We start from the raw sequence: 13,408 nt of genomic DNA on the forward strand, positions 1-13,408 counted from the left end.
TATTATTTGTGTTGTATCTCTCTATTACAATAAAGAAATCTTGGGAAGAGAAACGAGATGTGACTTTCTCAGAGAGATACTTTCACGTCCCTCCAGATGAGACTTTGTGCTAAGAGATTTAACCACGCCCGGGGCCGGAAATAAAAGACAAAGAGTAGAACATCATAAACAATTCAAAAACATTGGTGCGATACACATGCAGAGCAGGTTAGAGATAACGGAAGTATGAAAATTCAAAAGTCTCAAACAAATGATAGTAAAGATCGCATTAGCGCAAACAAACGGAAATTATTACTCGTTAAAATAACAGAACAGGGAAAAGAGATCGAATATATGGACGTAGGTGATATGACAGAAGTATGTAGATATTGTTCGGATTTAAACTTTAAGTCGGAGACTTGTAGATCGTCTAATTCATGTTGCCATCAGAGAAAAGTAGTGTTTCTTCCCAATGCAGAGGCGTAACCACGAGAATTAAAAGACTGGTTGTTAGGTGAAAGTAAAATTGCGCGAGAGAAAATTTCAAGGCCCGTGAGACAAGACTTAATGCAAAGAGATATGGAGAAGTCCTGCTCACATCTAAAACATTTACAGCCACGCACACGGTTCAATCATTTCTCTTATTTGTGTGAATGCTATTGTTAGACACAGTTCGTGTAGAGAGAAAGAAATGATATTCACTCACGGCAGTTATACATTGCGTTGTCATGATGTAATTCCAAACACAGAATCAAAATTCAATGCGATATTGATGAAAAGGTAAAAGCGAATAGAGATTGAATATATGGAGATAGGTGATATGACAGAAGTATGTAGATATTGTCGGAAACTTGTAGATCGTCTAATTCGTATTGCCATCAGGGAAAAGTAGTGTGTCTTCCCAATGAAGAGGTGTATCGGCAAGAATTAAAAGATTTGTTGTTTGGTGAAAGTGAAATCCACATATGCGAGCGGCTAAGATGCGAAGTTGCTGGCATGTAGCTCAGGCCGGGGGATTGGCATGCGAAGCGAACAGGGGGCGAAGCCCCCTAGTTATACTAATGAAAGTCTCAGAGGCTTGGTGCATAACCAATGACAATGCTGCTGCTGCACAACTTATAGTTCATCCTATTCCATTAAGATTCTTAAGGCTAGAGGGGTACAACAAAGTTCTGTATTTAGATTGGGATACTTGAAGTTCCACCAGTTTCCAGAATCAAATATGCTAGTTGACTGCTAGGCCACTAGATCAGGATTTTAATTGTAATTTTTCCCAGGTCTGAATTGCACCTTTTCCTCATATTTCTGGTCCACATGAAGCCCACTGTCTTTCTCCACAGTGTGTACTAAAGGACAGGCCGTTTCTGGGCAGTACCGCATGCTGGCAAAGCATGGTGGGTATGTATGGATTGAGACCCAAGGGACGGTTATCTACAACAGTCGCAACTCCCAACCACAGTGCATCGTGTGCATCAATTATGTGCTGAGGTAGGTGCCATGCTTGCTTTTCATTTTTCTTCTCATTCCCTGAACATGCTGCATCCCCACCATTCTATATTGTCCACCTCTACAGTGAGATTGAGGAAGACAGCATCATCTTTTCCATGGACCAGACAGAGTCACTTTTCAAGCCACATGTCATCAGCATGAGCAACTTCTTCTCAAGTGGCATGCCAGCATCTGACAGCAGTGAGCTTCTGTTCACAAAGCTGAAAGAGGAGCCAGAAGAACTTGCCCAACTGGCCCCCACACCTGGAGATGCCATCATTTCCTTAGACTTTGGTAAGAGCTCTTCTCTAAAATCAATTTCTAGACAATACATGGTGTCACCCGCCCTTTGCACCTTTCCGTTTGTGGTGCCAGCCTTGACAGATCTGATTTCAACTTGGCAGTGGTCTCATAAACAGAATCGTGTTGTTTAAACATGATACTTTGGGCTAACTAAACACCTGGCACAGTGCCTCTCTTTCATCAGAGTTATCTCTTCTTGGCACTACAGGGGCAAAGCCATTTGATGAACCTCCCATCTTCAATCAGAAGGCGATTCATCCCCCCAAGAAGGCCTGGCTTCAAATGGAGAACATCAAGACAAATAGCCATTCAGAGGCAAACAATCTTGGAGCCTTCATCGTACCACAAGGAGCCCCTGGGAGCTGCACACCCAGCCTCAGTAGCACTAGCAGCTGTTCAACGGTAGGTGTGCATAGCCTTGGGCATCATTGAATCATTCTTTCAGCATTGCTTATTACAGTATATCCATCCATCCATTTTCCAACCCGCTGAATCCGAACACAGGGTCACGGGGGTCTGCTGGAGCCAATCCCAGCCAACACAGGGCACAAGGCAGGAATCAATCCCGGGCAGGGTGCCAACCCACCGCAAATTATAGTATATTCAAACTTAAATTGAAAAAAGAATGCTCCCATCACAGCTACTGTACATCAGCCATCTTTCCTATTGCCTGGTCCCTAATATTCTCTTGTCTCCAACATAGCTTACCAGGGCCCACCTTTCTGGACTTTTTAAAATGTCTCAAATTTACAAGTAAATTTACACTTTTTCATATCTTTACATTTGTAAGGTGTCTTGGCATGTGCCCTGGGAAAGGGGAGCATACAAGCTGAGCATGCTTGATAAGTGATATTTATAGCTGTGCTAAGCCTTTTAACCCTGAGTTACAGTTTCACTTACTGTTTATGACACCCCGACATCGAAAGGTTCCTTACTGCCCAATGAGTCCATATAGAAGAAATACTGTGGATATTGGTAATGTAAGATGGAGTTTGCACCTAGGTGCCACGGCATCTTGTTCCTCACAAGGTAATACGCCTGACTGTCAACAATCATAACCTCCAGCATGCACAGGACAGGCAACCTGACTGCCTGAGGTAAAGAAGAACTTTTCATGGTTGTTCCCAGCTGACTGGCAGGCAATCAGTGTGTGTTGAAAGGCCTCTGCTCAAGATGTTTGCTTGAACGCATTATCTTTCTACTCATCACCAGGCTGCTAGTGAGTTTTTAAAAGGCACTCCGTCTTCATTCACCACCCATCATGGCGCATTTTCCTTGCAGGTGGTTGATTGAGACTCCCAAACTGCATTACGTAGATTTAACAGTAATAACCGGTGCTCACATTATTGATTTACTACCTGTGGACAGTATCAGCTAACCACTTTCTAAACTGGGGACCCCAACTCCAGTCCTGGAGGGCCACAGTGGCTGCAGGTTTTCATTCTAACCCTTTTCTTAATTAGTGACCAGTTTTTGCTGCTAATTAACTCCTTTCCCATTACTTTTAGTTGACTTTGTGGAACAGGCCTCGGACACAGACAGGCAGACATGGTATTATGCACCACCACACGTTTATTTACAACTATTATTTCCAGTAATAAATGCACACAAAACCCCAAGATACTCCCCCAAAGTCCAGGCCTCTCACACTCTGCCTCATCTCTTCAGGCCGCCTCCACTCTCTTCTCCAGACCTCATCCTTTTCCTCACCCGACTCTAGCCCTGAGTGAATGGAGGTGGCCCCTTTTATAAGCACCCGGATGTGCTCCAGGTGTCTTCCGACAACATTCCACCGACACGCCCCAGTGTGGCGGAAGTGCCGGCTGCATTCCTGGAAGCACTCCGGGTGTCCCTGCTCTTCTTCCCCCCAGCACTTCCGAGTGTAGCGGAAGTGCTGAGGTCCAGGGCTCCCAAGGCATCCGGGCGCCCCCTGGTGGTGACCACGGGCCCCTACAGGGTTGAGCTTCAAAGCTTGGTACCCATAGCCCCCCCAAACAACCAGGACGGTTGCCCCCTCGTGGTCTGGAGGAGGCACAAGCCCTCCTCCGGTCCTCCTGGGCGTCCCGGCTGGGTACCACCCCCAGCCACGTGCCACAACTTGTTTTTTAAGATTTGGTCCCCTGAATTTCTTCATTGTTCCTCTGAATTGCTTCTTTTCTTTCCTTAAATGGCACCCAAACAGAAATGAAATGTGAAATGAGTGAGCCAACAGAAGGCCAACTAAGTCAGGGCCTCAAACTCCAACCAGTTGCTTAATTAGGCACCGAGTCTTGTTGTTAATTAAAACGCTCTTTAATTCCATGATTTGTTGCTGCTCTCATTGTGCAATAGCAGACATTTCCGAAAGTTTTGATTTTCTCTTTTCTAAGAGCTCTGCTAAAATGTTTTGAAGACCTGAGCAGATTAACATCCTTGAGACCTTCACCTTTCTTTATTTTCAGATAAAATAAAATTTTTCACATTTTGTATCTAATTATTATTTGGCTGTTAATTAAGGGGTCTGAGTCAATTAAAACAAATTCAAAAGTAGTTAATTAGCAGAATAAACATGTCCCCAATTAAGAAAAAGGTTAGAATGAAAACCTGCAGCCACTGCGGCCCTCCAGGACCAGAGTTGGAGACCCCTTTTCTAAACTGTTTTGTTAAATTCATTTCTACTCAAAACGAGCAGGCAAGTGTCTGGTGGAGCTATACGATTTATTTTCAAAATCATGTGTAAGTCATAATGTAATAATAGCAAAATAGTTTTGTGAAAATAATAGTTTCAAAATAGCTTTATGAAAATCACTTTTATGTTTGAAATTATATATAAAAGACATTTTGCAAAAAAAAAAAAAAAAAAAAACTTAAATGATTGAAGAAAGTTTCTTAATCTTGCAGCATTTCCAATATAATGACATCATTTTTTTATACTAACTGTGTAAGCCCTTACTGTAAAAAGCATGGGCTCCTAGAAACCATGGATTCTAGAGCATTAATCGCATCGTTAGTGGCTAAGTGAGGTTCTCGTTCCTCGGCGGTTTCGTTTTGCCGACCTGCTTGCCTCGTTGTATATCAGCGACTAAGCAAGTTTCTTTCTCCTCAGTGGTTTCGTTTTGCCGATGTGCTCGCCTCGCTTGTGTATTAGCCGCTATGCAAGGTTTTCTTTCCTCTGTGGTTTCATTTTGCTAATGTGCTTGCCTCCATTGTCTTTCAGCGGCTAAACGAGTTTCTCTTTCCTCGGCGGTTTCGTTTTACCGATGTGCTCGCCTCCATTGTCTTTCAGTGGCTAAGCGAGTTTCTCTTTCCTCGGTGGTTTCATTTTGCCGATGTGCTCGCCTCCATTGTCTTTCAGCAGCTAAATGAGTTTCTCTTTCCTCGGTGGTTTCATTTTGCCAATGTGCTCACCTCCATTGTCTTTCAGCCGCTAAGCGAGTTTCTCTTTCCTCAGTGGTTTCGTTTTGCCGATATGCTCACCTCCATTGTCTTTCAGCCGCTAAGCGAGTTTCTCTTTCCTCGGCGGTTTCGTTTTACCGATGTGCTCGCCTCCATTGTCTTTCAATGGCTAAGCGAGTTTCTCTTTCCTCGGTGGTTTCATTTTGCCGACCTGCTTGCCTCCATTGTCTTTCAGCAGCTAAACGAGTTTCTCTTTCCTCGGTGGTTTCATTTTGCCAATGTGCTCACCTCCATTGTCTTTCAGCCGCTAAGCGAGTTTCTCTTTCCTCAGTGGTTTCGTTTTGCCGATGTGCTCACTTCCATTGTCTTTCAGCGGCTAAGCGAGTTTCTCTTTCCTCGGTGGTTTCGTTTTACCGATGTGCTCGCCTCCGTTGTCTTTCAGCCGCTAAGCGAGTTTCTCTTTCCTCAGTGGTTTCGTTTTACCGATGTGCTCGCCTCCATTGTTTTTCAGCGGCTAAGCGAGTTTCTCTTTCCTCGGTGGTTTCGTTTTGCCGATGTGCTCGCCTCGCATGTGTATTAGCGGCTATGCAAGTTTGTCTTTTCTCTGCAGTTTCTGCAGTTGACATATCTGTGAAATATTGACCAAAACAAGAACTAGAAAAGAATGCAGGCTTATCACAAAAGTACTGGTTGAGTATGGATTTCTGTACTGTACAGTATGTACTGCATTGCATGCAGATGGTGACATTTAAAACATGTCAACTCTGGCAAGTCCAAGGCAGTAATGATAAAACCTACATGACAAGTATAATGGCAGCATATGCCACCCAGAATTATACAGTACATTGTATGCATTGATACACGCAAAAAGGAACAGTAGTAAGTTTACTGATTGTCAAAAGGAAAAGTCTTTAATTATGATATGTTTGGGTGTGTGGTATGCTGATTTCCCCTTCTGCTTAGTATATAAAGCCATGCGAATGGAGACAAGTTGCATAGAACCACCATCATCGACTCAAGAGGTCAAAATTGTTGGATTATTTTTTATTTTAGTTTGCCCTCCTACTTTCATGTTACCAAATTTCAAATACTATTTACACTGTTCACTTTGGAAACCCCTGTTACATTGTAAAGAATCTGTCGACCTGTCAAGATTATTTGTGCAATTCCCCACAAACAGTTTTGTAGACTATTTGCTTTCTTCCTGGTGTTTCCGTTTCATCTAATAGTGGATTATAAACACTGAAGAGCTGTTTTCAGACCCCATTAACATGGCTGTCATTTATTGTCCTAGCCAAGCAGTCCGGGAGACTACTACAGCACCATGGACAGTGAACTGAAGGTGGAGCTGACAGAAAAGCTGTTTGCAATGGATACTGAATCCAAAAGCCAGTGCCAAACTCAGGTTAGTCATTTTTCAGTTGTTTATGAGCAAAATGTTCATTCATATACTGATTATACTGCCTGAGTGAAAAGGTTAGATATCGACTTACTTTTAAATATACTGTATATGTAAATTCCATAGGATGCCACATCCCAATTTTACGAGTCGATATCAACATTTATTGTCTTTGGTGTTAAATGTGCTGATTTGGAATTGTTAATGTTGGGTGGAGAAAAGCGAGAAACTAAACTTATCCATGCACTTTCGTCACGTTAACAACTCCCTCACAAAAAGAACCTTTGGGAAGTAGCAGGTTTCCTGGAAACGCGTCCTAATGAAGGCTATTTCACTTCACATTATATATACAGTATGTCAAACCAGGTGACAACCCAAACTGCACACCCTGCATTTTTGCAGTCTGGTTTTCACCCCCTCCATAGTACAGGAACGACGCTTATCAAAATTACTGACGACCTCCTTATGGCAGCTGATTCTGGTTTAATTCCTATTCTCATCCTCCTTGATCTGAGTGCGGCCTTTGACACTATTTGTCACACTACTCTTCTCAATAGGTTATCTTCGATTGGCATTACCCACACTCCACTAGACTGGTTCAGATCCTACCTGTCAGGCCGCACTCAGTTTGTTCAGCTTAAAACTTTTACTTCAAATGTGCCCCAAGGCTCTGTCCTGGTCCCCTCCTTTTCATTATTTACCTCCTTCCCCTTGGTAATATCTTTCATAAATATAACATTGGCTTCCACTGTTATGTTGATGACACCCAGCTCTATCTCACTGGCAAACCTACTGCTTCCTTTCCACCCTCCTCACTTATTGATTGCATAGCAGAAATTAAATCCTGGTTTTCTTCAAATTTTCTTAAATTAAATAGTGACAAAACTGAGGTTCTCCTCATTGATACAAAATCAACATTATCCAAAACTGATCATTTTTCATTTGTTATTGATAATTCCTCTGTCTGGGTGTCATCCTTGACAGCACTTTATCTTTTCAGTCCCACATCAATAACATCTCCTGGTCTCCATATTTCCACTTGCGTAACATTAATTGTAATCGCTCCTCCCGCACTCCCCATACAACTGCTATCCTTGTTCATAGCCTTATCACTTCTCGTTTGGATTATTGCAATTCCCTTTTCTTTGGTCTTTCTCGTAAATCTCTATAAGCTTCAACTGATCCAGAATTCAGCTGCCCGCATCATTACTAGAACCCCCTCTATTCACCATATCACTCCCGCAGCTTCACCGGCTTCCAGGTAAGTTAGCATTGGCGGAGTGGTGGTTCTGAGGCTAGGGATCTGCACTGGTAATCGGAAGGTTGCCGGTTCGAATCCCGTAAAATGCCAAAAGGGACTTTGCTCTGTTGGGCCCTTGAGCCAAGGCCCTTAACCCGCAATCGCTGAGCACTTTGAATAGTGAGAAAAGCGCTATATAAATGCAAAGAAAAGAATTATTATTTCTGTATTGACTTCAAAATTCTCCTGCCAACATTTAAGGCTCTCCACAACCTTGCCCCTCCATATCTGTCTGACCTCCTCCATATTGCCATTCCCTCCCGCACCCTTAGATCCTCTTCCTCCATCCACTTGACTGTCCCCTTCATCCGTCTTACCATTCAGTTGCTCTGCTCCCCAGCTTTGGAACTCACTACCATCGGAGCTTCGAAACATCGATTCATTCTCACTCTTCAAATTTAAACTTAAAGGTCATCTGTTAAGACTGATTTTTCTCTTTGACTACAATTGCTCTGTCTGATTTTAATTTTTGTATTTTTAGTTTTGTTTATAATCAGAGTTTTATCTATTGTTCGTGTTTAGAAAGGCGCCTATGAATAAATAAAATGTATTATTATTATTAGATACGTTTTCTGGTATTTGATCCATTTCATTAATTATATATTTCTCCTAAGCCTATGGATTCAGTGCTACTTGTGAACCAGTGGTCATTGGGTAGTGGTCACTATTGACATGTGTTGCATATCTCCAGTTTATAGCATCAGCGCACTTCTAGTTACAATATGTAATTCAAAATACACTGTGGCCTGTCTGTCATTATCAGAATCGTGCATGGATGATTATGCCTTTCAGTTGAAAGTTTACAAGGTCCTCAAGACAAAAAGGCAAAAATACATCTAAGGCTGATATATATCTTTGTTTCTTTTTTTAGCCCGAGCTCAGTGATCTGGACCTGGAGACCCTAGCACCTTATATCCCAATGGATGGAGAAGATTTCCAGTTGAACCCTATTTGCCAGGAGGAACATCCTCTGGTTGAGAACCCTCCCAGTAACAGGAATCCCAGCTTTAGCAATGTTACCAGTCTCTTTCAGCCTCTGGTTTCGGATAAGTTCTGCTCTGTCTTTGCACCACCCAACGAGAAGCCAAGTTCCAACACTGTGCCTCACAGACCCCACACTCTCCTGTCCTATGCAGGAAGTAACGTGGCACCCCCGTACTTAACACCTTCCAGCACTCCACTTTCTTCAATGGGAGGACGGCAAAACATACAGTGGCCTCCCGATCCTCCATTTAATTGCCCGCTAGCGAAGTGGAGAGCTGTAGATCAGCTTTCAGGGATAACGGCGCATCAGCCACACCACCAGCCTTCAGTCTACAAACAAAGGTACTAGGGATTTAAGTAATATATACTGAATTATTAAGTTTCAGATGTCAATTGAGCATATCCTGTAATATAATAATTCTGGAAGTGGCCTTTAGGCCTGGATGCAGTACTAACATGACTTGTAATTCCTTTACATGTAAACTGCTATTATTGCAGCAAAGTGTCATGAATAGGGAAGCTGTGCAGGACAAAACAGGAGTTCTCATACTCGGGCAGGCATGGAGTGCCAAGCCTCTATAGTAACTTGAAAAGCTGAAGGCACTCTTAGCGTTGGATTGTAGGTGGCAAAGCGAAATTAGGAATACCAAATAGCCGTTATTGCAGCGAGCAACTGTATACGTTCATAAAACACTAAACATGCATTTCAAGAGCTAAACACTTATACTTGAAATACTTGAGTGTATTTTCTGGCTCACACTCAGTTTGTGCAGTACTCACAATTAGACATTGTAGAAGACGCCCAGCTGCAGAATGACACAGGACAAAAGTCCAAAATCACACACGTTCATTTTCTTCTTCACGGCACACAGTAATCCCAAACAGCCACAACTAACTCACAGTCCTTTTCTTTCCCTTCTTCTTCTTCTTCTCTGTTCTTCTGTCGCCTCTACTCCTCTCCTCGCAAGCTCTGTCTCCTGACTCCTGACTCCGGCTCCCAGAATGGAGTGAGGCGACCCCTTTTATAGTTCACCCGGGTCTGTTCTGGGTGCACCCTGACGATTTTGTGGCGGAAGTGCTGCATGGTTGCGAGACATGGACGCTATCCAGTGACCTGAGATGAAGACTGGACTCCTTTGGTACTGTGTCTCTTTGGAGAATCGTGTCCTCTTGCCCAGGGTCAGGGTTAGGCTTAGGATTAGGGTTTGAATCAGACTCCTTCAGTACTGTGTCTCTTTGGAGAATCATTGGGAACCGCTGGTTTGACTTTGTGTTGCTGACAGAGTCCTGATTGAGGCACATTACCTGCATTGTGGGGGAGCGCCAGTTACAGCACTACTGCCACGTGGCGTAATTCCCAGAGGGTGATCAGGCTCACAGGATCTTCGATGTTGAGGACCCGAGTGGCTGGACCAGGCCAAAGGTGCACCTGGATTCTCTTCTGGCAGCACATCTAAGTGTGGTGGAAGTGCTGCAGTCCAGGGCTCCGGAATTGTCCAGGCGCCCCCTGCCAGTGGCCACGGGCCCCAACAGGGTTGAGCTTCCAAGCTCCAATCCCGTGACTCTAATGTAATCCAGGGGGGCTGCCCTCTTACATCTCAGAGGAGATATTGTCCCTCTCCCGGTCCTTCCATTCTCCAGACGTCCCAGCCAGGCAAGGGTCTCAGCCATCCACCACAACATGTAATTCTGTCAAAGAGAATTCACAGAAAAACCATCACTATAAATGGTGGGTCTATCTTTCCTACTATAACATGTACATAGACTCATGTGATTCAAGTTCACTTTTTTTACTCCTCACTTGAGATTTTAGTGCAAGCCTTCTCAAACTGACCAATTTTATTTTGTGAGCTTGTCATCATGGCTTACATGTGCAGCAAGTCATTGGGTAAAAGGGGAAGATTTTCAGGAAATGTTTAACCACTGGTGTGTCTGTATTCCCAGACATCTGCTGAGTTGCAGTGGTGTGAGAAGCAGTGCGTTAATGTAGAAAACAGAGTGGTGAAGAATGGTTGTGGTTTCAGAGTGACAAAAAATAAAGGAAAATATGTCATGCAAATAAGCCTATCCCATTACCATCAGTGTGTGACGGTGCTCCCACTTGCATTATAGGAGCCCCCGAAACCCAATACCGTTGATAGTTATGACCGGGATGAGCTGTACAAATGAGGACACCACACGAAGCAAGGGGAAGGTGCATAAGTGTTTAGTGCTTTTATTAAAACAAATTAAAAATAATCAATAAATAAATAATCAATTTAAAAACAGGTGCAAAACGTGGAGGTTAAAATCCAATGAAATAAATCTTTACAACGAGGTTAAAATCCACTGGCAGGAACTGTTCTTTCTAAAAGCCCAGTGCCTTTGCCTTCTTTTAACTGGCGGCTCCTCTGCTTACCCACCACGGGCCTTACAGCAGAGGAGTCACCCTAACAGCAGACGCAGCTGACCTTCCTTCAAGTCCCTTTGCCTTCCATTTACTGTCTACGGCACAGGCTCCCACCCCGGACCAAGACTCGGCTCCCCAATGGCCAGGGCACTCACCCCGATGCTCACCTCCCAGGCCTCCCCGACCCCCACTGCCTTCCCAGTCTTACACAGCGAGCCGTTCACCTTCCTGGTTGCTCCTGCTCCTTGGAACTGCTCAGCTGGAGCAATCACTTCCGACTGCACCCCCGAGTGTCGGCCACACACTTCTTCCCAGGGACTCTTCTCCCAGCTGCCTGCATTCTCACCCACGACCCTGCTCACGTATGCACACACCGGTTCTTTTCTCCTCTTCTTCTTCTTCCTCTCTCTACCCAGAAACCTCCATTCAGGTTTTCATTTCTCCCAAACCCCCCCCACTTCTTACACTCTTGCTTCCCCTTTTAAAATGGTTACGTGGCACAGCTGTGACGATTCGCAGGTCCTGGCCCCAATTATGGTCATGGATGATCCTGCACCTGTGCACTTAGTGTAGGGACCACCCACTCCCACATCGCACCCAAGAACTGCTCTTGCCACGCTACCACGCCCCCTCCTACCAAGACACCAGCGCAGCGATTATTTATTTAAAAAGATGCCGATCAGTTGCGAACCTCACTTTACCACACAGCATGGTAACTTTTAGCTCACGAATAACGATTCTGTCAATTTATTCACTTTGGCAAGGAGTAGGTGCTGTATTTAATTAATGTCTTCACATTCAAGCAGATATGCACTTATTGGGTTGAGCCAGCGTTTGAGAAATATGTGGTTGCGCATGTCTTTAATTTGTTTTTGTTTTTGCATTGTATACTGTTTTTACAAAAGTGAGGAAAATCACAACTTTGGCTGCTTGTCTGGTTATATTGAAATATCCATTGTGGCCACCAGGGGGCGCACCAGCTCCCCCAACCAGGCTCAAGTCCAGCAACACTCGTGTTTTATTTTCCGCCATGGAAAGCCTTTACTTTGTTCCCCAATGTACAACACTGTACAAAGCACCAATAAACAGCACAGCACAGCACTTTCTCTTCTTCTTTCTCTCTCTCCGTCTTCCACCTCCACTCCTCCGCCAGCAAACTTTGCCCCTCTTCCTCCCGACTCTGGGTCTGTTGAGTTTCACTCGCTGCCTCCCTGACTACGACTCATCCACGTGTGGGAACGAACTTCCTTTTATGCCGAGCCTGAGAATGTCATACCCGCGTCCTCCAGGAAGCACTTCCGGGTAATAATGAAAGTAGGGAGGTCGTCCCCCAACAGCACCCTCTATTGGAACATAGGAACCTCCGACAGGGTTGCACATTCCGGACTCCATATCCCAAGCACCCCTGCGGGTATCCCAACTGGGTTCTTATATGAGGACCACCACTACCTTGTGTATGAAGGAAAGAATGGAACCTCTCCCAAATTTCAGCTTCCTCTGGTCCATCCATTATCTCCTGCCATCTGCCAACAAAATTATTTCTCTGCTCCGCTGGCCAATTCGTCTTTGTTCGGGCCTCCCATCTGGGAAGTGTATTTTTCCCCCATCTCATTAGCCGGGACACCCGTTTTCCTCTTATACCTTACGTCTGTACTTACCTACCATATATACTTGTGTATAAGTTGGGTCTTGAAACCTAAAAAATTGATCATAAAATCAGACCCCGAATTATACGCCTGTTCAAAAATGCGACACTTAAATTTTTTTTTACATCTTGCCTCCTCCAATCTTGGGCCAGTTCCTCAGACACGTCGAATTTTGTTTCAGCAGCTCAGTTAACAATTTCTTTCGCCACGTCAATGACTTTTAATTTAAAACCAGCTTCATATTTTCTTCTGATCGAACGCTCCGTCGTAGATAAGAGATGCTCTTACGATAAAGGTATATGAGGGTGTGAGATGCAAAAAACACAAAACAGTGCAAACATCGCATTGGAATAGTTTAGGTATTACCATGTGATCACGTAAGCACAATAGAGAGAAAAAAAAGGCCGTGTGCTCTGTGGTTACTCTCTCAGGTCGGTGTTAGCATATCATAATCTCTTGGATCAATAGCGTGAGTTTTCCACATTTGACTTATACGACCGACATTATAAAATACCGGAAATTATACAGTAAAATCAAGTTCCGAC

At 44.0% G+C, this 13,408-nt stretch overlaps 1 protein-coding gene across 1 annotated transcript in view; it reads left to right on the forward strand.

Moving 5' to 3' along the window:
- epas1b (endothelial PAS domain protein 1b) overlaps nucleotides 1-13,408 on the forward strand; it is a 143,305-nt gene that overhangs the window by 107,284 nt on the left and 22,613 nt on the right. Inside the window, exons 8-12 of the mRNA XM_028820680.2 lie at nucleotides 1,320-1,467; nucleotides 1,553-1,761; nucleotides 1,979-2,172; nucleotides 6,440-6,550; nucleotides 8,716-9,170. Coding sequence (XP_028676513.1) covers nucleotides 1,320-1,467; nucleotides 1,553-1,761; nucleotides 1,979-2,172; nucleotides 6,440-6,550; nucleotides 8,716-9,170 — 1,117 coding nt within the window. The remainder of the gene's footprint in view (nucleotides 1-1,319; nucleotides 1,468-1,552; nucleotides 1,762-1,978; nucleotides 2,173-6,439; nucleotides 6,551-8,715; nucleotides 9,171-13,408) is intronic.

This window comes from Erpetoichthys calabaricus, chromosome 15, assembly GCF_900747795.2.
Source record: "Erpetoichthys calabaricus chromosome 15, fErpCal1.3, whole genome shotgun sequence".
Taxonomy (NCBI): Eukaryota; Metazoa; Chordata; class Cladistia; order Polypteriformes; family Polypteridae; genus Erpetoichthys; species Erpetoichthys calabaricus.